The sequence below is a fragment of the Xenopus laevis genome, chromosome 1L (genome assembly GCF_017654675.1).
Source record: "Xenopus laevis strain J_2021 chromosome 1L, Xenopus_laevis_v10.1, whole genome shotgun sequence".
NCBI classification, from domain to species: domain Eukaryota; kingdom Metazoa; phylum Chordata; class Amphibia; order Anura; family Pipidae; genus Xenopus; species Xenopus laevis.
The window spans coordinates 124,512,917-124,535,065 of record NC_054371.1 but is presented as its reverse complement, the minus strand read 5'-3'; the positions used below and the strand labels follow the sequence as shown (position 1 = coordinate 124,535,065).

At 38.8% G+C, this 22,149-nt stretch overlaps 1 protein-coding gene across 1 annotated transcript; it reads right to left on the bottom strand.

Annotated features, from left to right (window-relative positions):
- Nucleotides 1-3,855: 3,855 nt before the first annotated feature.
- Nucleotides 3,856-20,150, bottom strand: cers1.L (ceramide synthase 1 L homeolog). Its single transcript, XM_018257081.2, has 7 exons — nt 19,239-20,150; nt 14,324-14,483; nt 10,233-10,413; nt 7,284-7,445; nt 7,033-7,180; nt 5,129-5,265; nt 3,856-4,834 (listed from the first exon to the last, which is right to left on the bottom strand). The coding sequence occupies exons 1-7, from the start codon at nt 19,482-19,484 to the stop codon at nt 4,792-4,794; spliced, it is 1,077 nt and encodes a 358-aa protein (XP_018112570.1). The 5' UTR covers nt 19,485-20,150; the 3' UTR covers nt 3,856-4,791.
- Between the last annotated feature and the right edge of the window lie 1,999 nt (nt 20,151-22,149).

Sequence of the window (22,149 nt, the reverse complement as noted above, 5' to 3'; positions counted from 1 at the left end):
ACTATGTAAAAAAAATGCATGCCAAGACACAAAGACATTTCTCCTATATCATTGCTGCACAGATATGTATCCATGTGTCATTGTCCTTAAAGAGAACTAAACCCTAAAAATGCCATATTTTATATAATGCACTTATTGCACCAGCCTAATGTTTTTTTTTAGCTTCTCGATAGCAGTAATGAACCAGGACTTCAAACTTATTACAAGGAGTCACCATCTTGGAAAGTGTCTTCGACGCTCAGTGGGCTCTGAGCAGCTGTTGAGAAGCTAAACTTAGGGGTCGTTGCAAATTATCAAGCAGAAAATGAGGTTGGTCTGTAATATAAGATAATGTGCTACAAGGCTGATTACTAGATTCAAGGAGAACTGAGAGAGCAATAATGCCCTTTTTATGGGGATACAATGTTTTTTTTTATGTATGAAGCACCTGATCTCAATGAGGACTACCAATAGTTAGGGGTTTTCTGTATATAGATAAAGGTCTAAATATTCTGATATCAAACAACAGAACAAATTGGTTGGGCACTTTCACGTGGTTTCTGGCAGAGACAAACATCATCAGTGATATTGTCTGTAGCATCCAATCAGCAATTAGATTTGAAGTCACCTACAAGTTAGAAAACAAAAGCAAAGATCTCATTGGTTGCTATGGGAAACATCACCAGTGATGTATGTCGCCAATGTTAATAAATATGCCCCTAAGGGGTCTATTTATCAAGCTGTGTTAAAAGTGGAGTGAAACATTACCAGTGATGTTAAGCTGGCCATAGACGTGCAGATATATCCTTACGTCCGATGAACACTCTTTCGTTGCACTCTCCTGCCCTACCATTAACCATTCAGATTAAATAAAGTAGTAAAAAGAACAAATCAGACAATATTCTGGCCATTAATTCACAGACAGAATTCATAAGAAAATTATGTCCAACAATTAGTAGTGACACCCACTGGTATTGTCAGATAGACAATACATGTAGAGATATTATCGTTAGCTAACATAAATCTTCTAACCTGTCCCATTGACTAAATGACTGATCGCCATGGCACGAAAAAATGTTGGGGCGATCCACACATTATCTGAAAATCATACGAAACGAAGAGTCGTACAACTTTATATTTGCGTCTATGGCCAATTCTACTCATAGCAACAAATCAGATCTTTGTTTTTATTTTCTAACTGTCGAAATCTAATTGCTGATTGCTTGCTCGGGGCAACATCACCAGTAATGAGTCACTCCACTTTTTAGGCAGCATGATAAACAGACCCATAAGTGTACAGTAAATGTTTGTTGACTTTGGTTTGGAATCTTTGGGTACTTCCATTGTGCTGTTCTCAGATCCGATATGGCTGCTCTGGGAACTCATGGCCCCTTTCTGGTCTGGGCCAACTTTTCAGTGAAAGTTGTTTACCTCATACCACCCCCACTGTAATAACTTTCAAAATGTACATTTTCTTCTGTGTCACATCAGCGATTTTGGAAACTGCACTGACAGCTTCCTGTACTCTGGGGTCAATAATGTGCATTATTCTGTATTATATCTGCAAGCCAGTTTGAATAATGCACACATTGCATAGTCTTTGGAGTAGAATAATGTGCATGCTCCATGCAAAGGTGACAGTTTTGTGCTTACTGGCGATGCGGGCTGATAAAAACCTACATGCAGAGAGTAAATGTGATGCAATCTGATTCCCTGTCCCTCAATGTTGGATTTTGTGATTGTGAAGCAGGAGACGGGGATATAAAAGAAATAAAATGCGTTTTTAATACATAGGCAACTGAAGGATCACCTAAATCCCTGCTGTCTAGGCACATGGCCTTGGATGCTTATATAAATAATACAACCCTGCGTGCCTAAATTCTCATACCCTAGGTGTATCTAATGCAGGGAGAAAGTATTAGACAATTGTTTTTTATCCTGGAATGATTACAATATTGTTAGATCTAAAAGTTCTGAATTCAATGTGTGGTGTAGTGCTTTTATACTACAAACATTACTGGTCTATAATACCATCTCATCCACACAGTGCTTGGATGCAATAATTTGTTTATGAATACGTCTCACATGAGGGGAGTTGTCTTGTTTCTAGCACAGGATCTTAGCTAGATACCCTCTTTCATTTTGGTAACTACTAGGGATTGGGAATGGGACTCCATTTATTTATAAACCAAATTTCTTTTTACCAAGACCAGACTTTTCTCTTTAACGTTGAACACATATAAAAATCCCTCCTGCGCTGTGAAAAGCAGAGTATATGTGCAATAAGTGTTTAATGCCTATCCTTTATTAAAGTGAAGGTCTAGTCAAAGGTCATCTTGCATTTGATCTTTACTTGAAATACTCAGATTTTTCTGTTCTGCTTAACTGCTGCTCTCACATTTTGAAGTCTGAAATGGTGAGGTTCCAACCTTTTTTTACTCATGAGAAACATTTAAAAGTAAAAAGAGTTGGGGAGCAACACAAGCATGAACAATTCAATTGGGATGCCAAATAAGGGCTGTGATTGGCTACTTGGTAGCCCCAATATAAACTGGCAGCCTACAGGAGGCTCTGTTTGGCAGTGCACCTTCACTGCAACCACAATTTGCCTCTAAGCCTGGAATTCAGAAATAAGCATCTGCTTTTAGGGTACTGGGAGCAACAGTTAAGGGGTTGGTGAGCAATATGTTGCTCAAGAGCCACTGGTTGGCAGTGCCAGACTGGCCCAAAGGGATACCAGGAAAACTCCCGGTGGGCCCAGGTCTCAGTGGGCCTCTTGCTTCCAACCATTTGGCCTATTTCATGGTCATTTCTTTATGGGAACACAGGCTTAATAATGGAAGAATAGAGTATAGTATGTAGAGAAAAGAGACTAGGAGAATAAAGAGGTTGAGTGAGGAGAGGATAGTTTGGTAAGTGGGCCCTCAGCCTAAGGTTTTCTGGTTGGCCGCTGGTATCCCAGTCCAACACTGCTGGTTAGTGATCACTGCTTCAGACTTAGGAGCTGATTGCAGGATGAAATAAAGATTGTCTGTTGTATAAATTGTATGGCCCCCTGTGAGTCCAGAGTGCATGATTCCTCACAATCTAATATTGGTCTGACTGTAGTCAAACTGAATCCATAGTGTGAGCCTTAGGGCAAATTCACTAATTCGCCAGCACTGGCTTTGCGCACATCGCAACACTTCGCCAGGCGTAAATTCGACTGGAATTCACGAAGATCCGACGTTGCGCACAGGGTACCGTACACTGGCGAAGTTGCGCCAGCGAAAATACGATCAGCGTTCGAAGTAACGCTAGCGTTAGCTAATTTGCATACGGCGTGTAGTTAAAGTACAATGGCCGCATATGCTGCATCAACTACATTACACTACTCAAGGCCAGGGAACCTTAATAAAATTATATAGAGGTGTTATATTGCCCTACACATGTGCCCACAGTTTAGTTTAGGTGCCATATGTTATCAAATGTAGAGGGGAAGAAGGGTACCCCAAAAAAATGTTTGATCTTTTTCAGCCTATCACCCTGTAAAAAGGAAAAGATGCCAGTGATTTTTGGGACTTGGAATAATGTTCAACTTTTTTTTGAGGAACTCCTATCTACTCTATTGTACTTCGCCTGGTCTTAGGTGGCGTAGGCAAGTCTGGCGATAGAGGTAATAGTCAGTAAAATAAAAAGCTACTACTGAATTAGCGTAGTAAAGCTCTTTCGCCAGAGTGAAAATTCACCTGCGACCGTTAGTAAATCGGCGAACTGACGAAATGACGTCACGCTGGCAAATTTTCGCCAGCGTTAGCCACTTTGCTCTTTAGTAAATTTTCAAAGAGCTGAAAATCTCCACTTGTTGCCTATAATATACAATCCAACAACAACAACTTATTTTAAAATTATTATTTTTCATTTAGTTACACTTAGGAAACATAACATTGTCAACTGGTAATAATTAGAAAAGGCTTTGTCTTCTGGTAACCAAGATTAGGGCACAGAATTACTAAAGACTAAATAAAGGGTAATTGGGAGAGAAAACTGCATTAGTTCATAGATGTCTAGATATTTTATATATATTATCACAACCACACTTTGTTAATGCCCTAAACCCCCCTCATTGTGCCCCTGCTCTGGGGTATACATATGAAAAAAGTTTGGGAGGGTTGACAGGTCAGTTTATGAGGGCCTGGGTTATTGCGCAAGTCAAGAAAAATGATCCTGTAATCTCTAGAATACAATTATATTTCTGAATCCAAATGAGCCAACCTAACGACTACTATGGCGCTGCATCTTGACTTCTTTGGTGTGCTGCCACAATATGAGTCCCACAAAATATTTGTTGAATTCCACCATGGAGCTACAAATACAACCCCACATGAATCAGTAATGCATTATTGGAAGTCTGACTCACAGTCTCACTGGCTCATTCCAGCATCACCTCAGTTGCGGCTGAAACTGTCTATTAAGTACATGTGAACACCAACATCTGCTGAGTAATACCAATAGATGGCAGATCGCCAAAAAGGACATAATAAGAAAATGACATGATGTAAATTGCAGTGCATCTTAAACCTTTAGTAAATCTGTGCCGTTCTCATGTTTTCACAGTAGATAATGTGTCAAACTCATTAACTGGGTAAGAAGTATATATTTTAAAAAAATCAACAAAGGTCTTGCATGAACCAGATGATATTAAAGTCATTCAGTTAATTTCGGCGTGTATTGTGTCGAGTGCCTTAATGTGGAGATGAAATGGCTTCCGGACAATGTTCTAACCACAAAAGGAATGAACGTGAGACGTGCAGGGTGTTATTTAATTCTCATCTACATCTTCTTTTTCTTTACACATCCATTTGAGACAGATTGCCTGAAAAAAGAGAGATGAAACCTGGGTTATTCATGTTACATCACAGAATGGTGGTGCAGTTACATAGGGATGGTAATTCTCAGTTGTGGGTGGGAATTGTAATTCTGAATTGTATTAATATATACACATAGCAGCATAGTGCAGACTGCATTACACGTCAGGTAGAGTGTTTTTGTCATGCATTAGCAGCCTTTACACCATATTTCCAATTATCTATGGTAGATGTGATAAATGCCATAAAATACCTGGGAAAATAGAGAGGTACAAAAAGCTACATTCTTTTTTTGGACTTACCCATTGCTAAGAGCGTCCTTATGTCGGCTGTTGTTTTTTGCAAACACCTTTTCATTCTCACAAACATCATATTCTCTGACATCATTGACTTCTTGAATTTGTCCTGTTAACACTTTCACGACAAACATCACAATGTACTAAGGGGACAAAAGAAACAGAAAATGTATCTCTCTCTACATATATACCAAGTATTTATCAGTAATTAAGTCATGAGTGACCTGCTGGGGCATACCCAAGATAAAATGTCTTTGCCTTTAATACTCCCAGTGCTAATCATTAGAGAGATAAAGACATATACTCTGCTTATCAGTTGGAGGTAGTGACCCATGTATCCTCCCTTTTGTATATATAAGGAGTTCTAATACAGATTTTGGTATGCACTGAACATACCTTATCTGAGTATTCATATAGAAGATTAAAATAGAGTCAGCAGACCAAATGGTTTTTATTAGGGTGGATAGAATTATAGAGGGACCAGTGAGAGACCTGAATGATGCAACAGTTTACTATATTTGTCGCAAACAACACATCTTTCTAAATGTTTAGGGCCCCTGAAAAGATTTTCTTCTTACTCAAATTATTATAGGGAGTTGCTGTTTATTTTGACTCTTGCAGCCTGAGCAAGATTTTCAGCTTTTCATGCTACCTGTGTTTTTTGCTGGTCCCTGATAAAATGCTAACTGGGAAGATGTTCTCACTTAGCATTGTGGCATAAGCATTTTCTGCAGAAAGGTCACACTTGGAATTACTCCTGCTGCAAGCTCCTATAAGTGACTAGACAATTGAGGAGCTCCCATTGGAATACGATATTCTCAGTCTTTGATAAATATGCCCGTATGCTGGAGGATTCTCAGAGTTATAGTCCTGCAACATCTGTGAATCAAAGTTAAGATGGGGAGGGTTATTTACTAAATTCTGAATCTATCTAATTTTTTTAATAAAAAACTATGACCAAACTCCCATACCCGATTTGACCTTATTTATTATTATTTGATTTCAGTGGTTCATGTAAATACTCTATAAAATCGAGCGAAAACTTGATGATTTTTTCGGGGTTTTTCCTGAATCGATAATTTTTTTCAGGCTTTCTTCTGAAAAGCCCGTATTTGTTTGGATTTTTGCTTGAAATGGCCAGATTTTCAGGCTAATTCAAGCGCAGACCACAGAAACTTCCCAAAAAGATAGGGACCTCTGCCACTGACTTATACACAACCTCGGCAGCTCTGACAGATTTTCGGATACTGGCTTTTTGCAGCATCGGGCTTTAATAAATAATGAAAAAATTAGTTTAAAAAAAAAAAAAAACCTGGAAAACTTAAGAGTTTTGCTCCAAAAAGCCTGACTAGATTATTTCGGAGTTTAGCAAATAACCCCCTTTGTGTACACTACAACTCTATATTCTGAATTTATCAGTGTGTCTGATCATACCCTCATAATGTCTCCTTTATACAGGTATAGGACCTGCTCCACAATGCTTGGGACCTGGGGTTTTCAGGTTAGCTGATCTTTCCTTAATTTGGGTCTTCTTAACTTGAGTCTGCTACAAAATCATGTAAATAATAAGTAAACCCAATAGGCTGGTTTTGCTTCCAATAATGATTAGTTTTATCTTAGTTTGGATCAAGTACAATGTACTGTTTTATTATTACAGAGAAAAATGGAAATCATTTTTAAAAATTTGAATTATTTGGATGAAATTGAGTCTATTGGAGATAGCCTTTTTGTAATTTGGAGCTTTCTGAATAACAGGTTTCTGGATAAAGGATCCCATACCTGTACCTCAGGAAGCATGCCAGTTTATTAATAAAATAAGACACTAAACCACATATAAGTGGAGAATATTTTCAGTAAAACTGGCGCATTAGCAGTCATTATTATGATCACTAAAACGTGGCAATACTCACCAAAAACCAATATATATTCATCAGTGTCAACACAAACAGCAGACTGTTAAAAAAGAAATAAAAAGGGATGTTTGAATTGGACTCAAGACTTGAATAGCAGGTAGCATAGAGAACTTTCTGAGGAAACCAGTACAATCTGAACCAGAACCTGGAGGAAGATGAAAATACATTTAGGATTTAGTAAACTGCAGGACAAACCTTAGCGCTAGGTGTATAAATGATTGTTGGAAAATGGCCGAGAGTATTCTCACCAGCTCATGCTGAATGTCACACAGCCGGCATCAGAAATGAAGTCATTAATTCTGTGGTATTTCCCACCCCTGGTTTTAAAGTAGACATTTAGCTTGGTGAATTCAAGTTGTATGTCATTAATGTCGTGGAGGAAAAGAACAAGGATTCCAATGTTGTGATACCTGCAAAAAACCAAAAGTCAGAGTATAACATAATCCTGCAGTAGACACATAGCTAGAAGCACACGGGTCAGTATGGAATTCTGATGCACCAGTGTCCACCCAGTATGTCAGCCTGTATCTTTCATCCCCTCTCTGTAGAAGGCAATGAGAATATTGAGCTGGTTGTTATTGCTGCTGGCACATCTGGACTTTTTCATTGAAAGCCATTTTAACTGTGTCCCCTAAGAAACCTGACCTCACACCCTTGTTAGAAAGCTCACACTCCATTTTGGTAAACTGACTGATTACAGTAGGGAGGTGATAAGCAGTTCTGTGACCAAACGTTCATTCAACAATATTTATGCAAGGCTAAAGCTACAACTTCAGTGCAGTAATTAATAATATATTCATATATATACAAAATGGGACTTCTACTCCAAACCAATGGAAACGTGTTGTGGACACTCCAACCCCATATAGCCCACCAGTTACCCACAGGTACAAAAACACATTCTGCTTAAATGGTTCTGCTTTTGTAATAATATATTCAGCTCTTAACTTTTCCATTAGACAAATATAAGGGTGGCATATTAAAAATATGCATAGGAGAGTAATTCAAATGTTCTCTGCCTTCCCCCTTAATCTTTTTCCCAGTATGTTTTTTCTTTTCTTGATATCACTCTAGGTATAACCCTGCTATTTATATATATATATATATCATATTTCTACTGCTGCATTTAAAGGGTCATTGCTCAACCTGAACATATATGAACCAATGAAGCAATAACTTCTTGCACCAGAAGGAACACACTTCAAATATCTCTGTCTGTTATCTTTGATCCTTAGAGTTTTATATACAGTACCTTGAATGAAGTAGAACAAACTCACAACTCGAATTAAAAAAAAAAACTCGAATGGGAAAATTTGAATAAGCAAGTTTGGGGAAAAAACGAAGAGTTTTTGACAGGGAAAAAAATATCGCTCGAATTGATTAAAGGGGACCCGTCACCCAAAAAAATTATTCAAAATCCTATTTTATCAGATTAGTCAAGCAAAATGAACTTTAATTACACTATATAAATTATTTGAATCTTGCTTCCTTCAGTCTGGGATTTCAAAATTATAGCAACCAGGCAGCAGTCATTTTGTGGACACTGTTATTAAGACAAGTCTTGTATCATCTCAGAATCTTGTTTGTGCACCAGAATGGGGGGCCCGATGTCCATCCCCATGCCCTGGCTACACAATTAAATAGTAAAGAGAACAGGGAAATATGTTGAGACCAGTGACATCTAGGAAGTGCTGCATGGAAAGTGAAACTTGGGGGCACATTTACAAAGCTCGAGTGAAGGATTCGAATTAAAAAAACTTCGAATTTCGAAGTGTTTTTTTGGCTACTTCGACCATCGAATGGGCTAGTTCGACCTTCGACTACGACTTCGACTACGAATCGAACGATTCGAACTAAAAATCGTTCGACTATTCGACGATTCGATAATCGAAGTACTGTCTCTTTAAGAAAAACTTCGACCCCCTAGTTCGGCAGCTAAAAGCTACCGAACTCAATGTTAGCCTAGGGGGAAGGTCCCCATAGGCTTGCCTGTGTTTTTTTGATCGAAGGATATTCCTTCGATCGTTGGATTAAAATCCTTCGAATCGTTCGATTCGAAGGATTTAATCGTTCGATCGAACGAATAATCGTACGATCGTACGATTAGCGCTAAATCGTTCGACTTCGATATTCGAAGTCGAACGATTTTAGTTCCTGGTCGAATATCGAGGGTTAATTAACCCTCGATATTCGACCCTTAGTAAATCTGCCCCTAATTGTCTGCCCCGCCTCTATGCCACTGGCATAGAGGAGTGGCAGACAATATTTGATTGACAGCTGAGATTTTTAAATGAGTTTACAACAGCTATGAATGCTTTAATAAAAAATAGAAATTGGATTTCATGTTTAGTTTGAAAAGGACTTTTATTATACAGATTTTTGTGTCTGGGTGACAGGTCCACTTTAACTTTTTAGGGCAATACTGGACTCATAAATAAATGTTATATATATATACTGTATATATAGTGAATAAAGTACCCCCTCTTGTAAAATATAAGGATATTATAAGTCACCGAGGAGTTTCATGACCATATAAAAACACGAGGCCGAAGGCCGAGTGTTTTTATACAGGTCATGGAACTCCGAGGTAACTTCTAATATCCTCATATTTTACAACTGGGGGTACTTTATTTATTATAATACACAAGTTTCAATGAGTCATGTGACAGAAATTACATCAGAACTCACCGTTTATAACTGATGACATCAGAACTCACCGTTTATAAGGATATAATTTACAGGATATTCATGGCTTTTGTGTATTATATATATATATATATATATATATATAAACTGCTGCCTGTATTCAGCAGAACAATATATATATGAGGAACAGGTAGGATGAGGTCCCTAGGCATTCAGACAAGCAAGTTAGGGAGAGCATGCAGATGCCCTATGGTAGGCCGTAAGGACAGAATTGTCTTACAACATCCAATATTGTTTTCTGCATCTTGCACTGGATTTTTGTCTGCCAGAAAGTGCAGCTAGAATGTGGACATAAATGCTTTTAAAGGAGCACTAATTGGTGTGCTTTTGTATCCTGTTGTCCTTCTGTTCAGGGTCTATGTAAATGACCCCTGTAGTGAAACAGCATAGTTTTCAAAAAAAAGTCTAATATGAGAATGAAACCATATGAGACTGTTCCAAATGAAAACCTTTAGGAAATTTAAGTACATACCCTGAAGCATCTGACTTACCTGAAAGCATATGAGAAAGTAATAAGAGTGAATGTGACCAGGTGATGCAGAATCATGACAACAGAGTCTTTCCTCCATGAGTCCATATAGAGGGTGGCATATGTGGAGTGGGCATAGAAACTACCTTGTATGAGATACGCCAGGGCAATATCCCTGGGAACCTGCACTCCTGACTTCCAACCTGCATTCCATCAAGGAAAGAATGAGGATTAATATAGGAGCAAGACATAAATGTGCAGATGCTGTCACCTGAAATGTCCCTATTCTATATTCAGGTTCATTTGTAAAACAAGGACAAGACATTGGGGGGCTTATTTATAAAAACTTGGCAAATTTGCACCTGGGCAGTAATCCATAGCAACCAATCAGTGCTATGGGTGTCAGTTACAGGTAGAAACATCTGATTGGATGCCATGGGTTACTGCCCATGTGCAAATTTACCCAGTGTTTATAAATGACCTCCATTATTGGTGACAGAGGCAAATTTATCATATTTGCCAAACCCATATCAATCCATTAGCAGTTATCTTTCTATAGTCTAAATCAATAAAAATGATCTGATTGTTTGCTCTTTATTGCTGTGATAAACTATACAATCTTACTACACCCCCTGACTTTAAAGGGGAACTAAAGGTCAGCATAAAATTGAATATGCAGAAAGTACTCCCTTAAGCACATTTGCAATCTACTTTAATTTTTTTAATGAGCTGTTTTCGAGAAAAAAATCTTTAAAGCCTTCATTGCTCTCCCGGCAAAAGACTCAGGGGTTTATTCCTTATGCAGATGGTCTCTCCAATCAGAAGCCTCCTGGATAGGTAGTCCATCACAGAAGTGTCAGTTCACAGCAGCTTTGGCCTTGGGTAGCTGCTCATTCATTCCAAAGCCCATCACTGAGAACTGGAGGAGATTGGAGGATTATTTTAGTATATAAATTACCTTGTTTTTTTTTCTGTTATAGTAAATCTTACTTTTGTCGCATAAAGGGATTGTTCACCTTTGAGTTAACTTTTAGTATGACACTAGTATGGAGACACTTTGCAACTGGTTATTATTATTTGTAGTTATTTAGCTTTTTATTCAGCAGCTCTCCAGTTTGTAATTTAAGCAAACCGTTGTCAGGGTCCAAATTACCCTAGCAACCATGTATTGATTTGGATAAGAGATTAGAATATGAATAGGAGAGGACCTGAATAGAAAGATGAGTAATAAAAGTAGCAATAACAATACATGTGTAGCCTTACAGAGCATTTGATTTTTAAGATGGGGTCAGTGACCCCCCATTTGAAAGCTGGAAATAGCCTGAAGAAGAAGGCAAATCATTCAAAAACTATTTTTTTTTTTAAAAAAAAGGCCAATTGAAAAGTTGCTTAGCCATTCTGTAATATAACTAAAAGTTCATTTAAAGGTGAACCACCCTTTTCATTTTGGTAGGTCATTCATGGCCAAAAGATATTTGGCATCTATTAGTAATTTTCTGCAGGTAGGCAGTAGAAGACAACCAGTTAGCACGGGATTGCTGTCTCAGTGTAGAAGACGTGACATGGGACAATAAGGGGCAGATTCACTAACTTCGAGTGAAGGATTCGAATGAAAAAAATTCGAATTTCGAAGTATTTTTTGGGTACTTCGACCATCGAATTGGTTAAATTCGTTCGAATTCGAACGAAATCGAACGATTCGAAGTAAAAATCGTTCGACTATTCGACCATTCGATAGTCGAAGTACTTTCCCTTTAAAAAAAACTTCGACCCCCTACTTCGGCAGATAAAACCTACCGAAGTCAATGTTAGCCTATGGGGAAGGTCCCCATAGGCTTGCTAACCTTTTTTTGATCGAAGGATTTTCCTTCGATCGTTGGATTAAAATCGTTCGAATCGTTCGATTCGAACGATTTAATCGTTCGATCGAACGAAAAATCCTTCGATCGATCGATCGCAAGATTAGCGCTAAATCCTTCGACTTCGATATTCGAAGTCGAAGGATTTCAATTCGAGGGTCGAATTTCGAAGTATTTTTAACTTCGAAATTCGACCCTTAGTGAATCTGCCCCTTAGGTGTAGCTAAATGAAATATATATAGTTTCTCTTTAAACTCCTTTACATTTCCCATGGCACTGTAGCAGAACTCTGAACTGATGTTTAAATCATGTGGCACAGGAGAATTAACGTAATTTAGCTAAATACAAATATATAGTTTATCTAGAATTTCTCCCTAACTCAGTTCCATTTCCCATGGTACTGTAACAGCATTGTTAATGGAAAAGTTTATTAAATTATTTCTCCTTATTACTTATATTAATTATTAGGCATGATTATCCGAGTTACGGAAAGACTATTTGGAAAACACCTGTTTCCAAGAATTCAGACTAACATATCCGATCACTGTAATAAATTCAATACCTCTCTACAGACAGTGCCTTGCAAAAGTATTCAGATCCTTGATCAGTTCACTCGTTTTACTAAATAACAAACCCTACTGTGACTGTGGTGCTTTAATTTCAAATTACTGAAACTCAAAATAATAACTAAAGTGAAACTAATAATAATATGTTAGAAAATAATCTAATAAAAAATGAATCCGATGTTTTGGAAGTTCAACATTTGCCAGGTGAAAACCACTGACTTTCTACTGGCCTCCACCAGCAAATCAGAAACAACTGCCACATTTTCTAGATAAAAATGCTGCCATTAATGGATATTTTTTTAGGATTTCAATTGAAGGTCAGCTGTAAAAATGAATGCTACCAAACTCTTCCAAGATGTTAAAGATAAAGGAGAAGAAGAAGCCAGTTGACGATCGATCCGCGGTGCTCGCTGGAAGAATCACGGACCAGTGCAGTTTTCTCTGGCCCGGGGTGTCCGGTAAAGTAAATGCCTAACATTTGGCACCCCCAAGTATAACAGGACTATCCTTCTTCTTTAATGTTGTACAATGGCATAAATGAGGAAAATGTATAAAACAACAGTCAAGTGGGCTCAGTTTGTTCAGTTATCAGGAAGTGTAAGTTATATCAAACCACCAAGATGATGCCCAGAAAAGGTCATCAAAACCAGTGGTGCAAACAATAAGGCGACAAACCAAAAATCAGTCTGAAGTAGCTAATTATCTGAGTTGAATAGCTCAGGCTGAAATGAAGTAGAGTCAACAATATAAAAGCAGCTCTGCATAAGACTGACCTTTATGGACATTGCACAAAAGCAGCCATTACTCAAAACAAACCATGTGAAAGTACTTCTGGCGTTCTTTAGAAAGCACAAGTGCAACCAAACCTTTTGTGAAAACACCTGGGGCTATGTTCACTTTTTTGTGCACTCTATACTGTGGGAATGCAAATAATGGTATTAGATACTGTTTGTTCTAGGAAAACATATAACCACATTTATGAGGGGGGTATAGCCAAAAACATGCCAAATATTAGCAAAAGGTTTTAAATTCAGCCAACAGGCCGGACTGATGATTTGCTTCCAGTGGTTCTTCTGTAGTTCTTCTGTAGTACACCAATTGCCCTGTCTAAGCCCCAAAGTCCAAACCCTGTGCCCAGGATGAGACCATTCTACCAGGAAGCCAGCAGGTAAACATCTCAAGTGTGCCCTGGTTCTAGAAAGTGATCCTCAACCAGTGATTCGTGGGAAACATGTTGCTCACCAACCCCTGTGATGTTGCTCCCAGTGGCCTCAAAACAGGTGCTTATTATTGAATTTCTGGCTTGAAGGCAAGTTTTGGTTGCTAAAAACCAGATGTACTGCCAAATAGAGTCTCCTGTAGGGATTACAATTAGCCAGTCACAGCCCATATGCCCAGGAACCTTTTTAGTGCACATGTTGCTCCCCCAACTCTTTTTTCAATGTGGCTGGTGGGTAAAAGAGGTTGGGGACCCCATTCTAGAGAGAGCTAGAAACATATTTAATTATTTCACTATTTCACACAAAACCAATGTGGAAAATATATAAAATTTTCTATGTGTAAAATAGTCACTTATATGACATTTATTTGTGCCCCACACTGACAAAAAAAGGAACACAGTGATTTTGCTCTGCACTGGAAGACTGGCAGTATTTAAGAAGGTAATTTATAATGATCCCTGGTCATACCATGGAAGCAACAAGAAGGGTCATGGAAGAAATTGTACTCAGTGAAGAACAGCAGGTAGAAACTGTAAGACCAAGAAATGGTGTAGAAGAGGAGCTTCCAGGCACTCTCCGGAACCTTACTGGCTTCTTTCGGGTGCAGCTTACACCAATGGGCAAAAGGCTGTAGAAACAACAGAACAAGACATATTTAACACTAAGCAGGAATTCTGCAAATTCAATTCATGATCTTACCAATTACTTTACAAACAGTAAGAAGTCAAACATACTGAGTTCAGAGTCGATTATTCACCTTGCATATTCTTCTATAAAGACTCATTTTACCGTCAGCTACTAGACTAATTTTAAACTTCCTTAATAAGGTACCCGTTTTCAAGCAGTTTTAGATGTGCAAATATAAAGTACGTGCATCTTAACCAGATGAATCCAGTTGGGATTGGGTTTCCACAATAGTTGGTTATTTATCCATGTTACAGTATATTTTACCTGGAATGAACTCACAATTCGAATGGTATCTTATTTAAGAAAAAACTCGAATGGCAAAAACCCGATGCTGCGAGCTCGAGTTGTGAAACCCAAAAACTTGAGTTAATTGAGTTCTCCGTGGGAAAAAACTTGAATTATTAAAGTTTTCGGGCAAAACCCTCAGAAAAAAACTCAAACATCATGAAGGCTATTAACATCTTCAAATAGTTCAAGGGACCTCTTCCATTGACACCTACATGACCTCGACAGGTTTTTGATGGTGTATTTTCAGATTCAAGGTATTTACAGTAAATTTTGAAAAATTCTGGGTTATTTTTTAACCCAAAACTGTTTGTTTTGACAAAAAAAAAATCAACTTGCAAACTTGAATTTTCGTGTAAAACGCACCTCAAACCTTAATTAATAACCCCCATATTATCAGCTTTGGAGAAGTTGGACTGGTGGTATTAAAAAAAAACAGGCACTTTTGTGACGTAGTAACTGACTTTTCTGAGATTATTTTGTAGCCACAATATTTTGAACAATATTTTTTCTGGCAACATTTCATAGCCACAATGGAAATTCATTGGGCTTTTTGATGCATGCATAATAATTTAGTGGCAACTACTTTTTACTGTTTATAGGACATTTACTGGCATTACAACACCTGTTGTTTTTCCTACATGCTGCTCACTTGTTAGTACTTTACAATATAAGAGATACATAAAATACATTGTTATACTATAGTTAAGGGTATCCTCAACAAAAGCTAATTACAAGTCTCCCCTCCATTCATTTCTTTAAACCCTCTTAATGGGAGTAGCCCCACAATCAATGCATTAGACAGCACCCTGGGTCTAACAGTGGTGTAAGTGGAGAACCAAATCAAAACAGTAAATAGTAACTTTTCTCCCAGGGATATTATTCACATTTCTGCGTACAGTAATCTTGCAGCCCCTTCTGGTGGCCCAGAGCATAATATTCAATTTCCTGAATAATTTGTGTTCAAAGTGAATTCTATTAAAAGGAACACTCTGCCACTCACAATTGAATATACAGTAATAATATTTGAAAAACACAAACAAAAATTGGCATAAAAGACATGGAGACAAAATTTCACGTATTTCTTTCAGGACTTGCTGGGTACATTTATTGACTTTTAAAATTCCATTTATGCAATTGGCCTAAACTTTTTTCTTGACTTGTAAAATAAATTATATTTGAGCCGGAGAGGTATTTTTCACCTGCTCGGAAGAAAAAAACAAACCTACAAGCAATATGGTGTCACATAAGAGCAAGACAGACAGGTTTTTGAATGAAGATTAAATGTTTCCCTATGGTGGCAACTAAGCAGCAGTCAAATGGGCAATGGTCAGCAGAGACATACCAGCAGTGAATATCAAACAGATCAGCTTCTACTTGTACCAGAATACAACCCAGGTCCAACCTGGCAACTTTTGGGTTCTGGCAAATGCCAGGAGGCTGTTTTAAGATGCCATAGACAGTCACTATCTGTTGGGGCCTCTATGTACCTGAAATGCCAGGACCTCTTTGAATGCCATTCCACACATGGTCACTCTGAGTGAGCAATGATGCTGTTTCCCAGGCCCATTTCCAACATCGAGTCTCATATTGATGTGGCAGATCAGATAGGGCCATTTGGGTGACCTAGTTTGCCTAGCTTATGCCTTTTAAAGGCTGGTGGTAAAGCTATATATATCTTTAGAGGCTTCAGAAAGGGCGTTGGCCCGAAACGTTGCCTAGTTTGTTGGCACAATAAATCACTTTTCACAGGATTCGGAGTACTGCAGCAAGTATTTCTTGGAGTTATAAGTGGGTCCCTGGCAGGGTGACCAGCAGCTTGCACCCGACGCTACAACAAGCGGTGAGTTATAGTTGAGCATTGCCCGCATATGATTATTCTATATATATATATCCTTTTTAACAATTTATTTTGTACATCTTTTGTATTACAAAAGAATTGCTTATCATGGTGCAGACGGATACAATATAGATAAACCAATTACAAAGTTTGAACAAACAAATATTGCCCTGGCAGAATGTGACAGCTTAGCTGTTTCAGAAACAATAGCTGAGGCAAGTAGTATGGCAGCCAACAAACAGCCAATCATACATCAATGCAAATGAACAGACAATATATATTCTGTACACACAGCAAGCTCACTTGTCAAATGTAAGAGAAATAAATGTAAGGTAGGCCCTCCTTACAAAGAGGATGTCTTCTATGTAAGTAAATGGATTTTTAATAATGATACAACCAGTGAACAAACTGAAGTGGGGAGAGACATTAGTCAGCTTTCTATGTTCTATGTTTAGCTAGAGAAGTAACAGTACCTTGTGTGTTCTCAGCAGTTTCCTCATCCTGCACTCTGAACTCTGGCTAAAATTAGGCACTGGAGCCTAGAACACATGGACATGTATGTTGTATCCATCTAGTTAACAAATGCTATAAAATAATGGAATTTTACAAACATTATACTAATTCAATGCAGATCACTTTTCAGCATCTGTTTCACTTTCTGTAAAGTAAAAGAACATTCTACTTTGCAAACTTTGTGCCTGAAAGCCAAACAGTTAGCCAGCACATGTAGCATTGTATAAGGAGGGATCCATTCCACAGTATAAAAAAAAACATCTCTTCTAAGAAAAAGAAGATGGAGGGAGAAATTTCTTTGCCGCTTTGATAGAAGGAAAAGAACATTTTACTAAGGGAGACGTCTGATTTTTAGACTTGAAACAATGCTTATCCTTGAACAAAGTAAGATAGTGTTGCTATGGAGATGCCAAGGGATGCTGAAGTTGCTACTGGCAACTGCTATGCAGCTGCAACTATTTATTTCACCCCATCCATTTCAGCCCTCTCCCCAATTCACACTGATGTTGCTGGGAGGTAGAAATCTTTTGTGTGGTTTAACAGAGATGGGCAGATTGATTCACAGTAGATTGTCATAAGAGATACTAGTGATGATATATTAGTTTTGATTGGTTAAAGGTTATATAAGTGGCAACCTTTCTGCTGTGTTGGAATAACATAAAATGATACATTAACCTGAATGGGAACTGGTCCCTGACATCTTACAGTTTACAGCAGTTGTTCCCATACCCTGGAGCAATGACAAGGTGCGCTCACTATTTGGGGGAGATTTGGGGAGAATGACAATTTCCCCTCACATATATATGAGAGGCCACCATGAAAGTCAATTAAGGTGAGATTTGGAAAGAATGCTTATTTGCAGATATTCTTGGAAGTATGGTAAATGACTGAACAGCAATTGATAAAGGGGGGCCCTGAAGAAGGGTTATATTATATACCTCCAATTAGGGCTGGAAATGAACAAATCTGACAAACTTCTGGTTTAAAGCCTCAGTTCCCTAACTATGGTATCCTGAAACAGTGGAAGGAGAATCCAATATGAATGTAGGTTGATGTATGCTTTGGGGTGAACTGTTACTTGTTACAAGCCAAAATGTTCTATATATTCTTGGTACAAAACAGGATGGCTAATGACATAATATTTTTATCTGTAACCTGGAATCTGCAGACCACTTGTCAAAAAAAGATGCCTGTGAGGTTGTGAAGAATGGAGCTGGCAGAATGTGTCCTGACTTTATCAGTAGTAAAAATAGGATGAGGAATAAGGGCATTTGTGTTACTATCAGAATAACTATGCATATTATTTGTGTTGCATTTTTCAGAAGCTAAGTGATTGATTTTTTTTTCTACACTCACTAGATTGCAGGCTATCATGGCTTCGGGCCTACGTGTCACATTATTTGCACCATGCTTTCCTCTCATCACAACAGTTTTATATATTTGATGGAGTAAATAAAAAAATTGCCTTCAAATACAAAACTGAGAATTTAGGCTAAAGGGGTTAATGGCTGATCCAAAAAATGATTGTAGGTATATATACAAGCTGCACACACCCTTAAATAATTCTAGGTGAATACAGATTGATTTGGCCTAAGGGTTGTACTACTGATTGTGTAGCAGAATGCCTGAGTGCTTAAACAACTTGTATTAAAAGCAGGGGATACATGATGCCGGAGGTAGTTATGGTGACAGCACCCAGCCTAATGAACCAAAATGGAAAAAAGCCAATGGTTCAGCATTGCAGAAGATGCCAATGCAAATGTGGATTATAAAAGATAATTGATATTGAGTTTAACAGTAATAAGCCAGTTTTGTATTATTATTTTCTGGAAGATGACACACTCTTTGTCAGTTGAAATAATGTGTGAAAGGTGTGGATATGTGTAGTCAGTTGCTCCAGGCTGGTGCCCTGGTGATACTAATGCAGAAGGACTGGAGAGAGATATGTGTATAAGAAGGGTGGGTAGTGTTTTGGAAAGAGATGGCAGTTTGCTGCTCCCTACAGTGCCAGGTTGTCCCTACCAAGAATAGCTAACTGTCACTGTGTGTGTCACTCACCTGGAAGATCCACCTTGTGGTTACACTTCTAAAGCCAGTCCATAGCAAGGTGCCTGTGAACAGGCATAGGAGCTCTGCCCAGGTAAGGCTGGCATGTTTCTGCAGAGTAGCCAAGGACAACTCCCACCCACAGTCCTTGCATTCTCTCAGGGCATCCATAAATCTGCCCCCACCTTGGAACAAGAGGTCCATGTATCCAGGAGCAGCTGGTAGCTGGGGTGCTTGTGCTGGGTGCAGTGCCTCCATGCTTGCCACCTGGAAGATCCTGCGGGAGATGCTTATACTGTATCTTGCACAGATGACAGAATGCGGCGCTGAAAGGATTTTCACTGCCCGTTAAAACCCAGGCATGATGCTGATAGAAAACTAACGCATAATTCGGATTAACCCCCAAATTCTCATTTGGTTGGTAGGATGCTGTTACCCCGGCATTGCTATCTGCGTAAATGGTGAAGGGGTTGTGTGAGTATGTGTGAGCATATATGTGTGTGATTATGTGTATATGTCTGTGAGTGTGAGTATGAGTGTATTTGTGTGGGGGGGGGGTTGGGATTAGGGTTGCAGGTTGCAGGTGGCCTCTTGGGCCTGTGGTGAATAGTAACAGTGGGATGTGATGCAAAATAGGAAGCAATTCCAAGATGCCCTTTAGATGGAGTGGGATGCAGTGTCTCCCCCCCCCCCTCTTCTGTTTCCAGAGATGGCTCAGTAAATCCCCCTCCCCTTCACACAGAAGGATCCAGTGAAGCAGGACAGGTCCAGATATGGGAGTGGGGCTGCTCCTTTCCTTGTGCTTTGCGGATTCTCGTAGACAGGAACAATAAGCATATAAACTAGACTGCTACAACCATCCGACAGCAGCGGGGACACACCGGCTCTTTGCATGGGAGAAGTCCAGCCCTCATTTACATTCAGTGCACGTTTGAATGAAGGGGAGGAGGGAGGGGGCGGGGGTGTGGGTGATGCAAATTGCTCAGCATGGCAGGTGTATTTGGCTCCTCTGTTTATTTGCCATAGGGCTACGGAAGGAGCAGCAGACCCATCCCAATATAAGAATGCATCACTTTTACCTCTTACGTGCCACTAATATGCAGTAGAATAACGGCCTCTCTTTATGGGTAAGCGATTGTCGTTCTACGGTCGCATGTCACGCAGGATCAGACCAACTAGACGTGAACTTGCAGGCGGTGCTTGATCATATTTTATTCGGAGGGACTGTGTTATTGGGGTATCAGCATTGATCACGTTCCATTTAGTGATTAGTTCTGGGCCATACAAGTCTAGCTGGGGCATCTATGCATTCAGAGTATTTTTCTCAACACTTAGGGGCATATTTATCAAAGAGTGAAGTTAGAGATCACCACAGTCCTTTCGAGTGAAATTCCGCCACTCCATTATTTTCTATGGGATATTAAAAGGCGTATTTATCAAAGGATGAACTTTCACTTTCACCCATTGTTAAATATTCTTTTAAAAATCCCATAGAAATGAATGGAGAGTGGCGGAATTTCACTCTAGAGGACTGTGGTGACGTCTAACTTCACTCTTTGATAAATATACCCCATAAAATGACTTCTATACCACTCACTTACCATAATGACCTTCACATCAATATATTGAAAACCTGGTCATGTACCTGTTCTTTTCAGCAGTGTAGCTTGCAAGAAGGAAGGGGATAACAGTCTGACAATATAAGAAGACTTGAGCACTGTAACCTATGAGAAGACATGACTATAATACACTTACCCTAGTCCTCAAAATAGAAATCTAAAGGATGTCACATATCACAGGAAGCAATTTGGGCTCTGATCCCCTAAAACTCTCACCCTGCAACTGCATGAGATCTTGTGCAATTGTACAATATGTGATCCTTGAAGTTGCAGCTTTTCCTTCCCACAGGGATATATTTCTTGGTGAATAAAGTTCTATTTTGTGCTATAAGTATGTAGAGAGCCACCAATCACATCAGACATCTGTTCATCAGGACTAAAATCTTAAGACCATTGCATTCTAAATAGCTTATCTATTATCCACTCTGCAAAGGTTGCTATACATACTGCATGCATGCCTACAAAATTAGCTTGTTTATTGAGCATGTTAATCAATCTTCTGGCACTGATACAGTAGTTTGTTTTGTAGTTAACAATAAAAATTGATATCTAAGTTTATTGAAGATCTTAGCATAATGCCTTGCCCTATACAGCCTCATAGGAAACATAGGGACAGATTCAGTAATGATTCGTATGAACGGATTGTTATTCATAATATCAAATGGGGGGGGGGACCATAGCCCTATATTCTATAGCCAAATATTCAATAGCCCAAACCTATCATTCTTTAGGGTTTCTGAAGCCTTGGACAATAATAAGTGTTTGATCCATAGTTGAAATCATTTTGAAAATAAATAAAAGCCACTAGACAGACTGATTGGCTGGGCACTGGATTCCCAGTTTTCTCTTATACACTTGCCCCATAGTCTTTCTGAAAGTCAGCAATGAAACATTAGGACTAGTATGAGTAGCAACAAGACCTTACTGAAAGTACTAGCTATCACTGTAGCCTTTATATTAGCAAAGTCCTGGTTTCTTATTGGTTGCGGTGAATTTTTTAAGGGAACAAAACAAATATGGTAGAGGGATGGCCCACCTTAGGGCTTAGTTCTGCATCGAGTACTGTACTTCGTAAGAATAAATAATAGGGACGCACCAATTCCAGGATTCGGTTCGGGATTCTGCCTTTTTCAGCAGGATTCGGGTTCGTAAAGGATTCAGGGGTTTGGCGGGATCCAAAATAGTGGATTCGGATGCACTCAATCCAGGATTTGGCCTTTTTCAGCAGGCTTTGTATTAAGACAAATTTTTGTGTAAATTAGAGACAGGAAGGGAAATCACGACTTTTCATCACAAAACAAGTA